Source organism: Teleopsis dalmanni, chromosome 2 (genome assembly GCF_002237135.1).
Source record: "Teleopsis dalmanni isolate 2A chromosome 2, ASM223713v2, whole genome shotgun sequence".
Classification (NCBI taxonomy): domain Eukaryota; kingdom Metazoa; phylum Arthropoda; class Insecta; order Diptera; family Diopsidae; genus Teleopsis; species Teleopsis dalmanni.
In genome coordinates, this window is record NC_051847.1 from 119,887,531 (window position 1) to 119,905,807 (window position 18,277).

At 29.1% G+C, this 18,277-nt stretch overlaps 1 protein-coding gene across 2 annotated transcripts; it reads right to left on the minus strand.

Moving 5' to 3' along the window:
• Positions 1-712: 712 nt before the first annotated feature.
• On the minus strand, positions 713-17,945 carry LOC119676096 (transmembrane protein 135-like). Of its 2 annotated transcripts, none has more exons than XM_038087325.1 (6): positions 17,480-17,945; positions 3,985-4,191; positions 3,127-3,918; positions 1,596-1,736; positions 1,361-1,527; positions 713-1,158 (listed from the first exon to the last, which is right to left on the minus strand). In XM_038087325.1, the coding sequence occupies exons 2-6, from the start codon at positions 4,135-4,137 to the stop codon at positions 1,029-1,031; spliced, it is 1,383 nt and encodes a 460-aa protein (XP_037943253.1). In that variant the 5' UTR covers positions 4,138-4,191; positions 17,480-17,945; the 3' UTR covers positions 713-1,028. The 2 variants fall into 2 exon arrangements, with proteins under 2 accessions (XP_037943253.1, XP_037943252.1); XM_038087324.1 differs by lacking the exon at positions 17,480-17,945 and adding an exon at positions 12,591-12,658.
• Positions 17,946-18,277: the final 332 nt, after the last annotated feature.

The window sequence follows — 18,277 nt, forward strand, 5'->3', positions numbered from 1 at the left end:
GATTATATGACAAATTTGTGGAGTAGTATGAAATATGTTCGACTCAAAGTAAGCAAATCTTGCGAGATCGATCGGTACCATAAGTTAAGAAGGTCAAAACCGGTGCAATTGTGGGAAACTTTTCAAATAGACGAATTTATATTTGACAACTACCAGTTTAGTTATTGGCGATATTCTAACTTCAATTGAACCAGCCGCAGTTCTTGATTTTAGAGAGAGGCTTATTAAATATCTTGCTGCTATGTTCAATAGAATTCGAAGAAGACACTGCATCGCTATCGTGCGTGGTTAGCTGTCATCGATACTATACTAAGTCTTCAATATTATACAAGATAATAAGTTTATTCTGCTATTACTTTGCGATGTGATTATCAACAAGTTAGAACCGACTTTGACACTCTTAACCCCACTTACCTAGTCATCTCATAATATGTAATACAAAATATAAAAATTATTTTCAAGTTCAGTAGAACATACGTTACAAATATAAAAAACTTTTAGAATAATTTTTTAATTTCATTTATTATACATGTGTAGTCATTGTGATAATTTCAGTGTTCGTATGAAGTAAAAAAATATATATGTGTTTACAATTAAAAAAATTTAAGTTGAATTTTAATAATACAATTAAGAAAAATTTAAATTCACGACATATGACAGCAATCTCTTTAAACTAAAATTTAATATAATTGATATATACATAATTTGCACACATGGACAAATATAAACAATCCATATAAAGGAACATACTTTTATATATCGTATGCAAATATTTACTTTCTAAACCATATTAACTATGTACGTACATAGTTAATAACATAGTTCTACGGTCCATAAACCTTTAATCCCCATAAACCCAATTTTTGCAAAATTCAACTCTAATTTCGTCCAAGTGCAAAGATTACATATTAACGCAATTAATTATGTACAAATACATTAATACAAAAAATTTAATATTTACTTTATATTATGTAGTTAATTTAACTAAGTTAATTTCGTTTAGAGCTAAAGTAGCCCCTAGATATTTTTTATGAGGTCATGGCGAATTTTGGTAAATTCGATTTGGTAACAATGTTTAAATTCTTGATGACCTCCCTCGCATTTTGATGTGAGTTATTTCCGTAAACGTCAAATGGTGCCAGATTGAAGTTACTAAGTCTAAAAATTAATCCAAAAAATTATATTTAAAAAATATTATAACTTCTCCAATATATTAAAAATATAATAAATAAGATAACTTAATCAAGCAACTTAATTAAGCAATAATTATAATTAATTAAGGCTAAACCATGGCAAAATAATGAATGAAGATATGATTAGTTATGATAAACAAATCTAATTGTAGTGTATGGGTACCAACCTCTCTCCAGATATAGCTTGTAAGAATTTAAAGTAGCTTGAACGCAGATTCTTAGGTTCTAATACGCCGGCATGAAATAGTACAGCAGTGCAGAAAGAATATAATAATATTTTAAATCCAGGTACTTTAGGGAGAACCTTTTTCTCAATTCCGTAATTATAAACGATCTAAAATAGAGTGAAGATTACCAAAAATTATTGTAGTATAATAGAATTCTTCACTGTTCCGAACTTACTTGTAACGTTTTCCACATAACATATAACGCAACTGTGACGTCGGGATATTGTGTAAAGGCTATACTGCCTATAAGACCAGCTGGTATAGCAAAAAGTGGATCATCTTTACCAAAAGTGCGCCTTAGTAAGCAAGAGACAGACTTAAAAGAAAGTGTGAATAAATAAAATTAATACATTTGAATTAAGTTAAAACGTAAATGCGTGTATTATTTGTAATGTAATATTTTTTTTTCCAATTCATGATATTTACAATACAGGTTCTAATTATTTTATAATATAACTGCTCAGCCATATGCTATTAGTAAAAAAATACTAGATTTAAAGTCTGCCGTCTGAGTCTTAAACAAATACCTGACCCAAAGATATGTTATTACTATTGGGGACAATCTATAACCCATTTTTTGAAGAGAAAAAAGAAATATATGGGGTGATTAGTGGACGCTGAGAGTTACAGGTGAATTAGTATTAAATTTGTGCAAGCAGTGGAAGAGTTACACAATAAAGAGAATGTTAGTGGTGGGTAGCTGCTTGGTCTTTGGTCACGAATTTACGAGTTTTGTAGCTACTGGGTATAAGGGCACTTATGGTATACAAAAAGAATAATACCAAACTGGCAAATTTTCAGACGTGATAAGTTCGATGATTCTTAGCTAAACTTTAACCAGTTTTTGAAATAATTTGTGTGCTGATCCCATAAATCAGCTCTATTAAAATACAATATTTCGTGACAATGTTTCAAATGAAAATATATGTATAGAGTCGTGAATATTAAAGATAATCGTGCGAAAAGAGTTATAGTTTCATTTCAGGGAACCGACTATCAACGGTTAGGAATATTGACTTTGTAAATGCTTCCTGATTCCTTTTCCAAGTTTACTTTGATACTTTAATGATATCTAATAAATAACTATGAAACCAGAGGAATAAATCATTTGAAGATATATATTGCTTAGCAATGTTACACAAATAATTTTTTTCGAAATAAATATCGTATAAGCAGGGTTTTCAAATATTATTGATATTAAAATTGGTGCATAATTTTATTTCATGTTTTAGTATTTGTAAATTTTATCAAAATAGATTTTGAGAAAAACGAATTTAAGACTTTAAGTAGTTGTCTATTATCTATTATAGTTATCTATTAATATATATGGCTTATTGTAAACTCCAAACCCAGTTTCCAAAGCACGCCGAATTGACAACGTATTTTAATAGCATCAGCTATTTTGAACAATTTTTTCCACTACGTTATATGTTGATATAGCTTACTTTTTATGATATCTAAATTTACAAGTTTTAACATTTCACGTTAATAACATTAACAAAAAAAATTACACACGATATGTACTGCCAACTAGTACATATAATCTTTGTACTGTTTACACTAACACAACTAGTAACAACATTTAGAGGAAGGCATGTAGATAACTTAGTTAAAAAATAGTTCAAAAATTGCTATTTCTACTAGCAAATATATATGTATTTATACATATAGAGTACTACTTAAATATAGTTTAACCAAAAATTTACCTTATACAATAAAGAGAAGCTGCCCAGAAAGATTCCCAATTTCAGCGTCTCCCGATTAAATATACTCTTACGCCAGTTCATTCTGTTTTGTACAATTTTCTTGATATTCATTATAAGTTTTAGGGCTACTTGTAAGCTAATACCACCAATGAAAGGCTTCAGTCCACCGAATGCAGCATAACTGATACAGCTCTCCTTATGTGGACATGATTTGTGTTTACTCTTAAGCGTATCAATAAAACGTCCATAAGCTTGTACTATGCCATTTATTGTAGTTAAATTGAGCGGTGTTCTCGATTGCGTTGTACTTGTTTCAGGCTTAGCTTCTGCTATTGTTCTTGGTCCCTCTTCTGGTTTTCCCACAAATATACGTAATATATTAAATATTGAGTCTTTACAACTGGTTTTATGTAAACCTAATCGATATAGATAAAGTAATATTGATATGCTAACACCGAATATAAGTGTTTGTCCATGTGGTATAGAGCGCACGAGACCACGTGACTCAGCCATATTCCAAATAGTCTCTGTCGCTACATTTGCAACGTATAACGTGAGCAAAGAGCGCCGCTCTGGACGTTCAACTAAAAGTGCTGTAAAGCTGGCGAAAAATGCGGGCACAAATGACACTGTAAGCCAGTAATAGCCACCCAGCAGATAACGTATAAAGCAATTATATAATATGAACGAAAAGGCATTTGTACATAGAAAGGCTGTGGATTGCAAGATCCCACGTATTGTCTTAATGAGATCGTCTCTTTTAGGTATGCGATGTCGCATCATAAGCGATATCTGTTAAAGGTAAGAATTTAATAAGTTTTATGAGTTCGTTGTTGGTACATATGTTATCATACTTACCATATATACCATTGTATATACGCGCAGGCAATATGGTATTGATGCTAGTAGCAGACCAGCTGAAGCATTTGCACAATGTTTGGTCCATGGATGTTGAAATTCTTGGCAGGTGCATAGCACTGGAGTCAGAAACTTGCTTTGTACATTCGTCATTCTCTTTTCCTTTTATAAAGTAAATAATTTATGGTGAAGTTTCGCGAAAATAAACTGTAAAAATAAATTTTACTTATTATTATTAATAATAATCATAATTATGAAGTGAAATATAAAATTTGGTAATTCTGGACCCAAAGTTAATGGTTCAGTAATTTTAAATACAAACAATATTTGGAATTTCAATCCGATTGTTTAATTATAATTTTCGATAGTATCAGTTGCGTACTTTAAACCTTTTCTATTTCGAAATGTGTTTAGATTAATGTCGTGATATTGAACAGATAAGGTAATACCCTCCTGTATTGTTTTATGAGCACCTTTGGCTGAAGTAAAAAGGTGATCATATACCACGTAAAACTAGTTATTTTTATTAAATTTAATTACTGACATATAGGTATATAAATATATATTTAACTTTATAATAGACAGATATTTTTAATTAAATGCTAATAACATTTATAAATAATAATATATAATAAAGATGGTGTGAATAGTGGGGTGATAGTGAGAATAATAATAAAAAATGTATCTTTTTTTATCTTATTTCAGATACATTTTCAAAAGCAAATTATGTAAAGAAAACTGAGTCACAGCCGATTTGTGCTTTATTGTACTAATAACACTAGTTTACAGCCAAAAATTTCTAAAGACGAGACTTATATTTTCTATAGGGAAATTTATAGGGAAACTGCTTTCGAATATCTTACAAATCTCTTCCCCTGCATTTCTTTTGCAAAAATTAAAGAAGGTATCTTTGTTGGACCACAAATAAGAAAACTGATGAAGGACGAAAAATTTAATAATGTGTTGAATAAAGAAGAGTTAAAAGCATGGACTTCGTTTAAGCACGAATTTCGAAATTCGAAAAAATGAATTTTCTGACTTGTTAATAAAAACTACTATTTTGGGCAAATTTGGCAAATGGCTAATAACTTCTGAAATTTTTATTCGATTTTTATGTTAAGCCACTCAAAATGTTTGTACTAAAACAGTCTTTAATATTAATTAAAAAAAAAAATTTTTTTTAATATTTTTGTGGGAGTCCCATCACCTTGAAAATCGAAAAAGTTGAAAAAAGCGTAAAAAAAACATTTTTCATCTGTACATTTTTAGCTATAGTAGCGAAACTAAGTAAGTTACATTAACGTTATGTAACTCAAAATATTGGTATAAGTTTTACCTTTAATATGATATATTACTGACACATTACTGAGATAACTTCAGGAAAAAAGCTATGGGGGAATATGCAGGGTGATGTTTTGAGAAAAGTCAAAATAACGGTTTTTTGCCAATATCTCGAAAACGGTACACAGGAAAAAAAAATCGTTATGATTTTCGAGTTCTACGGAAAATTTCCCTATAGAAAATATAAGTCCCGTCTTTGGAAAACAAAACTTTTAATTATTTGTAAACTAGTGTAATCTTATTGAAATGAAGTACCTGTATTTTTGTCAAAGGTAAAAGATATATCGGTAGAATAATATATAATACAAATGCAATATAATAAATCGATACAACGAAAATAATTAGAGAGTTGAGAACATTGTATTTATTTAGATATAGGGTTATATTTTCATTTCAAAAAACGTGAGCATTAATATTAAAACATCATGATATTAAAACATGATATCAGCAATTTATCAGCGTTCTTGCTCTGATAATTTTGTTTATTATTTAATTAATATATTTTAATAACAAATTATAAATTTTGTTTTTTTTTTCAAACTGAAGTTGTTCATATAAATAGCAAATTGGCTTACTTTCCGAAGTTACCAGTCGTAGATATCGTCGAATAAGTGGCACTCTTCACTCCAATGAAAATTGAGTATTTTATTGAGTATAATTGAGTACATCAAACTTGTTCTGGGAATGCTTTCAACTTCTCAATACCCTAGCATCGAGGAACTATGTTGCTCTTATGTGGGTACCGGGACATGAAGGGCATGAGGGCAATAAAATAGCAGACTCACTAGCAAAGAAGGGTGCATTTACTCCTTTAATTGGTCCAGAGCCCTTCTGCGGCGTAACAAATAGCTTCACAAGTATTTTATTATGTGAACGGGAGAAACAAAATCTTTTTGAACACTGGAGAGCCCAAACAGGTATGCGGCCTTTAAGAAGATTCACTGATCCTGAACACGTCAAAGTTGACGCTATCCTTAACCTTAGCAGAAACGATATTAAAATCTAAACTGAATTTCTTAGAGGACACTGTAGACTTAATTATCACATACAGATTATAGGTTCGATAGAATGTGACTCCTGTCGACTCTATTATGAGGAGAAGGAAACATCAGAATATAATCTACGTAACTGCCCAGCGGCGACAAGACGTAGACTCGATAACCTTGAAAGCGGGATCTTAGTCCCAAATCAAATAGGTAAAATTAAGCCCACAGAAATTACGAGATTTATAAATAGTCTAGTATTGTTTTAGGCCTTTAGGTGCACAATAGATCTTTTAGGTCTAGGTGCATTCATAGCCTATTATTTAATAATAATAATTGATTATAAGAATTGGTAAGGCACTAAGTAAATGTTCAACAAAAGCAAGAATAAAAATATTGTAGTGGCTAATAAGATTGTATACAAGGGGTGTTTGATAAGTCAGTTATAATAACTGTAAAGCAAATTTTTAATATTTTTATTCATTTTGTTTATCTCTTTTTTATATAGTTTCGGTACTCAAAAGCTTGTTTAGATTGTTTTAAGTATAATAAATCAATACAGGTTTTAGAAAAATTAAGCTGTCATAACAGTAGAGTTCTCTTGAAGAGCTTGCTCTAAAAGGTGACGATGTTCTTTTATAAATTTGGTTAATAAAAATAAAAAACTAATAAAAGTAAAGCTGAACATTTCTAATCTTAATTGAATTGGTACTAAATTCAAACTTAGTCTAGATAATAAAATGTTTCTATTTAATGTAATGATAAAACCGTGGTGGACGTATGCGATGCAACGTTTGGGAACTGTTTCTAAATTAATTTTAGGCAGAGTCCGAAGATTACAATCAGAAACATTAAGAAGTAGTTGAAGAGTTTCATAGTATGTAGAAAACATTAATATGCACATTTAGTTAAGGATCGATATGATAAAGGAGATAATTGAAAAATTCAAATAATAATCAAAATTATAGATTTAGATTATTAAATCACCCTAATAACTAAACTAGAAAATTCTTAGTAAGCCATTATCCATGGAGATCAAAAATAAAGGATTTTCAGTTCATAAATTTAAATCAAAAGGGATGGCAATTCATTCCTTTCCATTCCTTTACCTTATTTCCTCTCTAACTATTTGTTAATATTAATATTGTTTATGTTTGCCAATGTTACAATAACTGTTCTCAATAATATAGTGAGTCTAAATTTAGGTAGATTCATGTATTATGAATCTATAAATTACTTTATTACTAAATCAGCTTATTCAACAGCAATTGCAACTACTGTATGATAAAGTTGTCGGATCTACAGTACATATCTTATTTAGATCCCTTTGATTTGTATTCGAAATATGAAGAAAGGTATGTTTGAAAGAAATTTTAATTGAATATTAATATAGTCTCTATAACTGATAAATATTTTAGACATCGAAGAATCGTATTTTTCAGAAGGTGTAAAACAATTGGAATACAAGTAGAATAATCAAATTGCAAATACAGATCTTCAATTCAGTTATGATAACCTTTCACTTAGTGTAACAAAGACAAGAAAGCTTGACTATCTTAAGCGAAGTACATAATGTTACTATAATATCGGTTCTCTGATATCGGAACATTAACAAATCCGAAATAGCCGATGAATTAGCGAGAGAATGATCTACCAAGCAAGAAACTCCTGTAGATATGGTGTGCAAAATTGTTGATGTGGTTAAACATTAATACTCAATACATCCAAATAGCAGATTGTAGTTGGAAAAATCATGCAATATATAAGACTCATACCCGGGTTGCAATATCAAACAAACATTATACCTAAATACTTTCTTAGTTAGCAATTATAGACGTGAATCGTCCTTATAGCTAATTAACAGGAATGCTGGATCTATTGACGAAAATAATCAGAAAGTGGAAATTCTCTAGCGATAATTAATTTCAACGAATCTTAAGGTCCATCCACACCAAAGCGAACGCTTGCGAATGAACGAACTTTTGCAGGTACCATTACCTGTAAATGTTCGTTACAGTCTGGATCTTATATGCTGCCTTGACTAACAATAGGAGAATTATGTGAATCTTGCAGCAGAATGGTACGAAAACACGAATTAGACTCAGGAAGTGTCACCATTTTATTCAACCACCAAAGTAGACATACCAATTTATTTATCACTTAATTATCAAACAGCCCTCGTAAATCACCAAGCAAGGATTTACAAAAAAAAATTTTTTAATTGTGGATGGAGTGTATTTTATATATCAAAACATTTATGTTAATATTTATTTTTATTTTTTATTGTTTGTACCTTTTGTTTATTTAAGTAACTATTTAATAAATGTTTACTTATTAATTTTAATTAATTCACAGTTATCACTAAGGCATTAAAATTGAAAAGAACAAATTATTTTTCGAACTGAAGCACAGCAAAAAATTTATGAACGAAAGAGTTCAGAAAGTTGCTTTGGTCTGAAAGTAATACATAACATGGATAAGATAAGCAATCGATAACCGATAATCGCCTTGCATAAATTATTGCTAATCCGATATTCAGCGTACTGGTATCTGTAACACCCATAAGCGCGTTTTGCAAAAGTTGTGTTTATAAAATCTTTTAATTGCGCCACTGAAGTAACCGAGCGGAACGCAAGCACAACGCAAGCAAAACGTGATAAACGAGAAATTAGATTAAATTGAGCACTGCTATAAAAGTTCAGAACTCTAAACCATCCGAGTTCATACCCGTATTTCCCCAACGTATAAGAACTGATTACAAATACGACAATTAAAATCGAAAGCAGCGTAAATAAATTCGCCCCTTCTGGTAATTGCTCAGAGACTGATTAAAATAGTTTTGAGCTGCAATCTCTGGTTCAATGGTCAGGAAATTGATACGAGCAAAGAAATTAAACACTTTTTTTGGACTAAATTCGTTCTGGGTGTTTTTTTTTTCGTATTTATAAAATTCTTTTAAACTAGAAATTGATAAGAATTTATGTTAATGAATTAATCAAAATACGAAGTGAACTCAATGAGTACAAATGTGTAAGGTGTGTGTTCGTTGTTTGTTCAACTTAATCAATGCGATTAGCTATTTCTGTTCCAGAATAAATCGAGATTACTTCAAATAGTTTCCTTATTTTGTTATTCTACTATCAGTTTTGTTTCAATAACAATTTTATTATTTTGGTTACATTTGCAAAAACTCAACTATATATTCTTAACGATTAGTTTATGAGCTTGGAGTTCACTTAAGCTTCTACTCGTAATAGTAATTAAAATAATAATAAGATAATTGTTATTTCAAAGATACATTTTTTAATCGGGTGGGTGTCATCTAACACGTCTATCTATTTTCTAGGAGGACCTATTAGTATATCGCTTGGAACGACTTTGTTGTTTATGTGGGTTTAGTGTCTAATTCGTTTATTAATGTGAATAGTATCGCAAATGATTTTAAGATTCTTAGGACTATACAAACCTTTACCTATTCTAATTATGAATTAAAATTGTTATCTAGTTTTTCGAAGAGTTTATTACCGATAAGTATTAATGACTAGAGACATTATATTTGGTGTAAGTGCACTTTTTTCTTTGCCATGAGAGACCTGTTTTTTAAAAATTCAAATGCATTCTTTTAAATGCATTAATAATTAAAAAAATTGATGCTTTTTATAGAGCAAAAGAGTTTATAAAGTTTTCTTTGTCAAGATATCTTATTATATAGTTCGAATCTCAAAATACGGGAGCCATACTCCTACCGATCTAATTTACGGTTGCAGTCACTGTGGACGATATGACTTTGGTCATATTATCGAATTCTCCTTTAATTTCTATTGAACTTTAGGTCCACTATTACATCGTTTGATTCTCAAAATACGGGAGCCATAATCCTACTGATCTAAATTTACGGTTGCAGTCACTGTGGATGATATGACTTTGGTCATTTTGTCGAATTCTCCTTTAATTTGTATTGAACTTGAGATCATGATAACGGAAACGTTCTATGTCTGATGATGTGGATTATAAAAGTATTGCTTAGTTATATACATTATATATGATGTAATTTATACATAAATTACTATAATTATTTTAAAAAATTTAACAATGATTAAAAAAAATGCAGAAAAAAACAAAAAGTTCTATAAGCCGCTAAGCATTAAATTAATTTTATTTTTGAATTTCTGGAACTACCATTAGAAGAGTTTTGCAGAGACCGAAACAAGTGGTAGTCTGAACTTGAATCAATCTCATTAGTATATAGATTATGTATAATTAAATATCGTTCATATAAAAATAGAAATATTTTCCCGTACAATATAGTCGTTTCACAAAATTTATATTTAAAAATTTTCCAAATTTAATTTATTGATATTAGTATTATAAAGTTATATACAGGGTTAGGTGATTGAAGTGTTACCAACTACATGAAATTCATATGAATGAGAGCTGTTTATAATGTTTACAAGCTATCACAAGCATTTGCGTCTAACTTTTATAGAACAAAAGATATTCGAATTGGAATTTACACGTAATAGCGTCATTGCGTTATGTTTGGCTGGAATATCACAAGCAGCTATTGTTTGGGAGCTCAAACATCGCAAAGTGAATACAATATTTGTGTATCATATCATAAATCGTTATAATAGTACAGGCAGCATCGCCAAACGCTATGGTGGTGGACGAAAAAAAACAGCAACATCAACTGAAATCGTTTAAAGAGTAAAAGCTCGATTTGAACGAAGTCCACGTTGTATTGGTAATCAAATAATCCAAGAACTGGTCATACACCAGCGAAGCATTGGTAAAGGTAAAGCCCTATAAGTTCCAAAAGGCACAAGATATTACACCAAAGCCACGAATAGTTAGACTCGAATTTCCAAACATTGTGTTCTTCTCTGATGAGAAAAATTTCCCCATTGAGCAGTTCATAAACACGTAAAATGATAGTGTTTATTTAACTGAACACAATGCCATCAATTTGAGACTTCGAATGGCTATCCGAAGTAATATTCCATCTCAAATAATGATATAGGCAGCTGTGACTCTCCAAAGTCAATGTGATTTATTATCGGGAAAACGTTTTAGAAGTTGCTTAGAGCCGTGGTCACGCAAACATTTCGGTCATAGACCATGAACGTTCCAACAAGACTCGGCACCGGTCCCGGTCTCAGAAAGCTTGTGTGATTAATTTTTGATTAATGGTCATGTTCCACACTTTATTTCATGAAAACAATGGTGAAAACTTTTAAATTCGCCAGATGCAAATCCGATGAACTATTCCATTTGGGCCATTTTGGAGAGCAAGGAGAGGACTAAAAAATATTCTAGTGTGGATATTTTTTAGAAAGAAAGAAAGTCATTATTCAGAAATGGACCAAAAATACCGAAAGATTACATTCGTGAAGCATGCAACTCATGTAAAAGTAAATGTAAAAGTTTACAATTTTACATCTATAAATTGTATTATTATAATATAATTATAATCTATTTTTAGATTACTGTCTTGCTTTTCTTCTTTAATAACTAAGGCATTTGAAATCAATGTTTGAACACTCTGATTCGTGGATAAATTTTTAGTGAGACATGCTGTCCCTATAATGTATGAGTTAAGTATTTTCCAAGGTTAACTTGTGAGGTTTGTGTGTCTTCAATATATAGACCACTGTGTAGACTTATATATAGCGTAGAGGAAAAAATTTGTTTAAAATATCTGACTTCACTAAAATTTATTGCTAAGTCCCGAGAAATCGAAATGGCGTTTTAAACAAAAAGCAAAATAAAATAATGTTTTTTAATAATGTGCAGAAGAAAGATAATATTGTAAGCATAGGATATACCAGAAAATTAACATTGCTGGGAAATGTAAAGAATGCAACTTGAAGAAAAAATATTTTCCTATATTCCACATGAAACTAAATCATATACAATGTATATAGTGTAAGCTTTATGTGTTCACATAGATGCTACCTATGTACTTTGCTATTGAAGAAGATAATACTAATGAGTTAGCTTATATAAAAACAAATGTTTTTATTTACAAATGCTTTTATTTACGGAAATGATTTGAATATTGAAAAATTAAAACATAATCAGGCAATTTCAGTTTAAATACTTAATGTAATATTTACATTAATTTTCTAAATAGCAACCACAAATAACAAATCTGAGTAGTGAAGGTTATTAAACTTTGGTCTTATCATAAATTAAAACATATATATACATAAATATAAAATTAAAATTAATTGCTAGTATACATAATATATAAACACAAAATTTAAAAAAAGTTGAGTTTACCTTACAATTTCAGGTGGTCAAATATTTATGGTAAAGTTCAGAGTAAATACTTTTTAAAAAAATTTTAATTTATTTTATTTTTTACAATTTTTGTATTTTTTTTTTATTTATACAACTATTAAAGATTTGAATTATTTTTATTTCACTTTGTTTTTATTTTAGAAAAATGTTTTTAAAATTATTTATAAACAAATATATATCACATAATTTCAAAATCACTTAGATTATCTACTTAAATTGTAATATGCTTTACAGCTATCCATTGAGCTTTTCACTATGACATCTTATTTCAAATAAAATATATTTTGACAGCACAGTTTTCATCTATTTTGTACTACTACTACCTGTACATGCTAGACAGATATTAGACAGAAAAAAACAAGTTACCTTTGGTTTTACTGAAGCTTCAATACCCTCTATACAGGTAATCACAATATGATAGCAGTGATTTTCATGATTAGGCTAACCAATTTTTTTAGTTGTATATATAACCAATTTTTTATTTTGGCATATCATTTACCTAGTGCACTAATAAATACACTATAATTTTATTTTTAATTTCATATTAAAATAATTAAGAGCCATATATTTTATGTAAAGTAAGTAGTCGGAATTTACAGCATGAAAAACGCGGCAAACATTTTTTTCAAGTTGGTAATACTATATGGGTTTCAGGTGATTGTATTTCAGGTAACCGTGCTATGAGACTAAATCTCCCTTTCAACCATACTTGCCGCAAAATGGCAGAGGACAATGAAAGTGTATCCCATCTGTTTTCCTTCTGTCCGGCGTCGACTTATCACTTTAGGGACTTTCATTTTTTGAAGATTTTGGCGAAGTACAAGATTTTCCACTAAATATGGATATTGCAAAAAAAACTGTTTAATGCTCCATTTAATTTAAGCTTAAAACACAACTTGAGTACTATCAAACATATTTATATATTCATCTCATTACATTACTGATTAGTAATATATATAAATGTATATATGGCTGGACTATGAGTCTTTTACATCTTCTTTACTGTGGTACAAACATTTTTGCAAACTTAATATACTGAGTATACATAATAGCAGAAAGGTAATTATTTATTATTATAATTATTTTGTTTTTGTTTTATTATTATTGCATAATTTGGAATAATTTTTTTTGAAATGGCAAAAAATAAAATGTTATTTTAACACATACAAGATTGTTAGAATGATTAAAGCTCAATATATTCATATGTCTTTTTTTCCAGATAATAAGCAGTACTAAATTGATTATATAGTAGGAATGTTGGTTAGGTATAAAATCGTCACTGGTGATATCACTATTTAAAAACGCAATCTTGTAATAAAAAATGAAATATTCTGCTTAATTAAATTGATTATTAGGAATGAAGCTTATTATAAGTGGTTTATATTAGTGGAGTTTACTTGTAAATATATTTATTTATGTAATTACACCAGCCTACAAAATTTTACACTGTTTTGCATAGTGTCAGAGTATTGTAGCCTGATAAATTTGAAAATGTTGAAAAAATGATCCATATTAGCAAAAATACGTATATTAATATCCTTTCTATTCCGATAATTAGAATTCAACTTTTGCTGAATGTATTTGAACTCAACTTTTGTTTAATGTATTAATATTAACTAGTTATTATATAAAAGAAGCTTAGACTATTAGACTTTTAAGATATATATCTTATACAAATCAAACAATATTATACATTTATTATCATCATTTGTTTAGGACAAATTTTAACCTATTTTTCGAATAAAATTGCCCTTATTACATAGGATCGCTTGCTTCTATGTAATACTGGATTCACACGAGAGTTTTGTTTGTAATTTTAGCTGTCAATTGTTGTTGCTTTCAATGCAAAATGAACATTTTTGACAGCTAAATACAAACAAAACTCTCGTGTAAATCCAATAAAATGAAAAAGAACACTCGTTTCCAGATTTGTACCCATTTTTGACCAAAATAACCCTTAACGGTAAAATATCATTACCTAACACCAATGCAATGAGGGCTTGTTTGTTTACCTGACTAAGCTATTTGCTTCTTATATACATATGTTGTTTTTGTTTCTAAAAAATTATACATTTATATGCATATATATAGGAGTATTAATGTATAATCGTGTATATATATTCTTTGAAATATTGATTATATTCTATATGTTATTATATATTATTTTCTATTCAATATTCCATTTTTTCTATTTTCATTCATTTAATAGAACTTTAATTGGTTCAGTAGACATGGATCTACGACTAGTGTTGCCCTTTTTGTAATGTAAATTAAATGAATAATATTAAATGATTGAATATTTATAAATTTTTTAGAATAAATTTAAATATAGACATTCTTTTTATGGTTTTTATTAGTGTATCGTACAACTAGAAAGTTATAAGAGTAGGTATTAGTTATTAAAAAAAGTTATATTGAGCAACTTGTAGGCAGTAATTTGATTTCATTCCTAGTCATTTCTACCTTCATCAAATCAAGAAATCCCATTATTATTATACAGCAGTCGATCGACTTGTATGTAGCTGTAGATTTCGTATTTTTAGAATACAGTACCACTTTTTAAAACTCATTTAAATACTCTACATCCAATATTATAAATTTAATTGCAAGGAACAACATAATGGAACAGTTGTTGTTGCCCTAATCCAGGAGGGGTGAGCAGAAGGGGGAAGAGTTTTGAAATATAATATGACCTATTCTGGAACACTGTTAACTTTAAATCTATGTTTGATTCTATTTTCGGTGTCCCACAAGGATATTTCATTTTACTAATCTTACCCATAATCCATAGTGATGTTCTTAAAAATAAGTAAATTTTAAATTTATTTAATTTTGAATTTAATTTTGATAATCTAGAACAGGGCTGTCCAAAGGACGGCCCATGGGCCACATGCGGACTGCGGCATATTGGTAGAACTACATTGTTTTTAAATTGAATTTAAATTGATAAATTAATAAAACTAAATGTAATATTATAACCGTATTTATAATGTTATAATGTATGTATAATGACAACTATGAACGTATGTATTTGTTTCTGCGGTCCTCCAATCTGCACAGTTATTTATATTAGCCCGCGATCGTATCTAGTCTGGACAGCCCTGATTTAGAACATCGAAATTCTATAGAAGTAGACTAAAGCGTATGGACTTCCTAAAAATCGAAATTGATGATTAGGTGGAATAACTGATCGATTGAAATTTTGTGTATAGACATTTTAAAGATAAAATTTAAAGACTTGATGTAATAACTAATTTATTGGCTGAAGTTAATATTTGATCCACTTTTATTCTCTAGTAGACGTGATTACTTGGTTAATACACTGATAATTACATCTAGTTATAGTCTTGATGTAATTTTAATTATATCTGTTAACCAAGTGATTTTTCTTAAATATTAGATTTAAAAGTCCAATATATTCGCCAAAGTTAAAAATAGAATTGTAGTTTTTAACGAGTTTAAATATGTATTCTGGTGAGTACTCATAATATCGAAAAGGGTGAGGGTTCTATTCCTCTATTTTTCTTCTATGTCTTCAAGAATTTTTTTCTGTTTTTGAAAAAATAGTATAACATCATTTGTTATATATTATATAAATGGTAATAAGAATAACCACAAAACTTTACAAATCTAATTGGCTTTAAATAGGTAAAATCTCCATGGGCTCAAGTAATTTTACAACGAATTTTAATTTTAATTCCAGTCTCGTGTAACGAAAGTTGTAGTTTGCAGCATAATCGGTATCATGGTTGTATAATTGTATTATAACACATTGCCGACATTGTCTGCGGTCGGTCTGCGGACATGTCTACGTTGCACTGTACTAGATTATAGCAAAATAGAATCTTTGTCGAGATTTTTCACAACTGCACCAAGCGGTTGGATGTACTATAGTTGATATCTGTATATAGCAATCCATAAAAATAGCTAGATTCTTCTCTATTCAACTTATGTTCAAAAGACTACATGTTGGTAATCGTTCATATTCTATTCTATTTAACATTTTTTATATTCCTGGAGTACTATATCTAGCTAGTGCACCCATTTTAAAATTACCAGCGACATGTCAGTAAGAGTAAATCCAGAGAAGAGAAATATTGAATGTAGTAGCTAAAAATAGTTTTAGCGGGGAATGGGACTAATCTCAAAAGCTTTAAATTAACTTGACTGCTTGTAGAGACTTATAGGCCTTACCACTATTACTACTATTAAATGCGCCACTGGTGCATTTTGCTTTGATGTATGAGTCGTTAAGCGCAATGAAATAAGCTTTAAACTCACTAAACAGATAATTATATATTTTTCTAATTTCATTTTTAATTAGGCAGTTTTGTATGTAATTTACTTGTTGAATTCTTTTAAACTTTTGCTCATTAACAAAAGTTCGGGTTGAAGTCTTTTGGGGTTATGCAGTTCACAAATAATGTACTGTAATAACAATTAAAACTATTACATTCCCTTTATATATACGTTAATAATCCAACGTACAAAGTAATATATACGTGAAGTGAGTTATTTAAAAATTATTTTAGCATAATAATGTATTAAATTTTTTGTTGTTTATTTATTTTGGCGACCAATAAGAATGCTGCCCTGGCAATATCCATGAAATTTAAGTAACAGCAACAACAACACTACACCAAATAACAGAGAAGTTATTCATAGCCCCAACAAAGGTGCTTTCTGCCGCCAGAGCAGAAATGCCAACAACAACAAACACAACAGCAATAATAAAAAGAATTAATGAACAAAGGCCCACGTACAATAAAAAAGTAAAAAAAAGTGATTTGCTATATGTTTTTTTACAATTTTTTAAATTACAAATATTAATTATTGTTTATTAGAACAAAATGAACAAAGGAAATTACCTTATTTAAAGTTTAATGGCAGATAATATTTTGTTTTTTTATTTCAAATAGATTTGTTTTAATTATTCAATGCGATAACAGAATTCTGCTTAGCAAATTTTTTATACGCACGTTTTTTGCATTTAAAGCTTAAACACGTTTTCGCATTTTTAATTGCATGTTTTTGTATCAATAATGCAGTATTGTTTACAATATTTTATACACATTTTAAGTTCTATGCATATGGATGTAATTTATCACCGAAAACTGCACCAGCTATGGTTTAGAGAATTCTTTTGTTTCATCCATATATTCACTGTTAGTATTTTTATTTAATTTTTGCACTTTGCTTATGATATTATTTCAATAATTAAAGAAAAGTACAATCGTTCACTCACAAATTCTTTGCTTTACTTTACATTTTATGTCGTCGTTGTTATCGCAGTTTTTACGTTTTCGGTTTGTGTTTTGACATTTCCACATCTGCACACCATTTAACAGATGTTTCGCAACAACAAGTACATTTCGTAAACAATAAAACTAAACAGCTGTTCTACAAGTTGTAGCAGTATAGTCATTTCATTCTAACATATGATTTAAATTGTTTGAACGTCCATTGCCCAAATAAATGCGTTAGATGGCGGTTTACCTAAATTTAACAGAAATACTAAATGTATGTTAAAATATTAAATATTACATATGAAGTGATAACATTATATTCCTGTCTAAAATGTAAAATAAAATTTAAATTAAATTAAAATAAATATTAAGTTGTGTTATTGTTGAGTTATAATGTGGTTTTATTAGTATTTAAAAAAT

Coding starts and splice junctions, on each gene's coding strand:
- LOC119676096 (XM_038087325.1), bottom strand. CDS start 4,137: ATGACGAATGTACAAAGCAAGTTTCTGACTCCAGTGCTATGCACCTGC. Junction 1,737..3,126: donor GCTTCTCTTTATTGTATAAG/GTAAATTTTTGG, acceptor CTTTCTTTTAAG/TCTGTCTCTTGCTTACTAAG. Junction 1,159..1,360: donor CAAGCTATATCTGGAGAGAG/GTTGGTACCCAT, acceptor ATTAATTTTTAG/ACTTAGTAACTTCAATCTGG.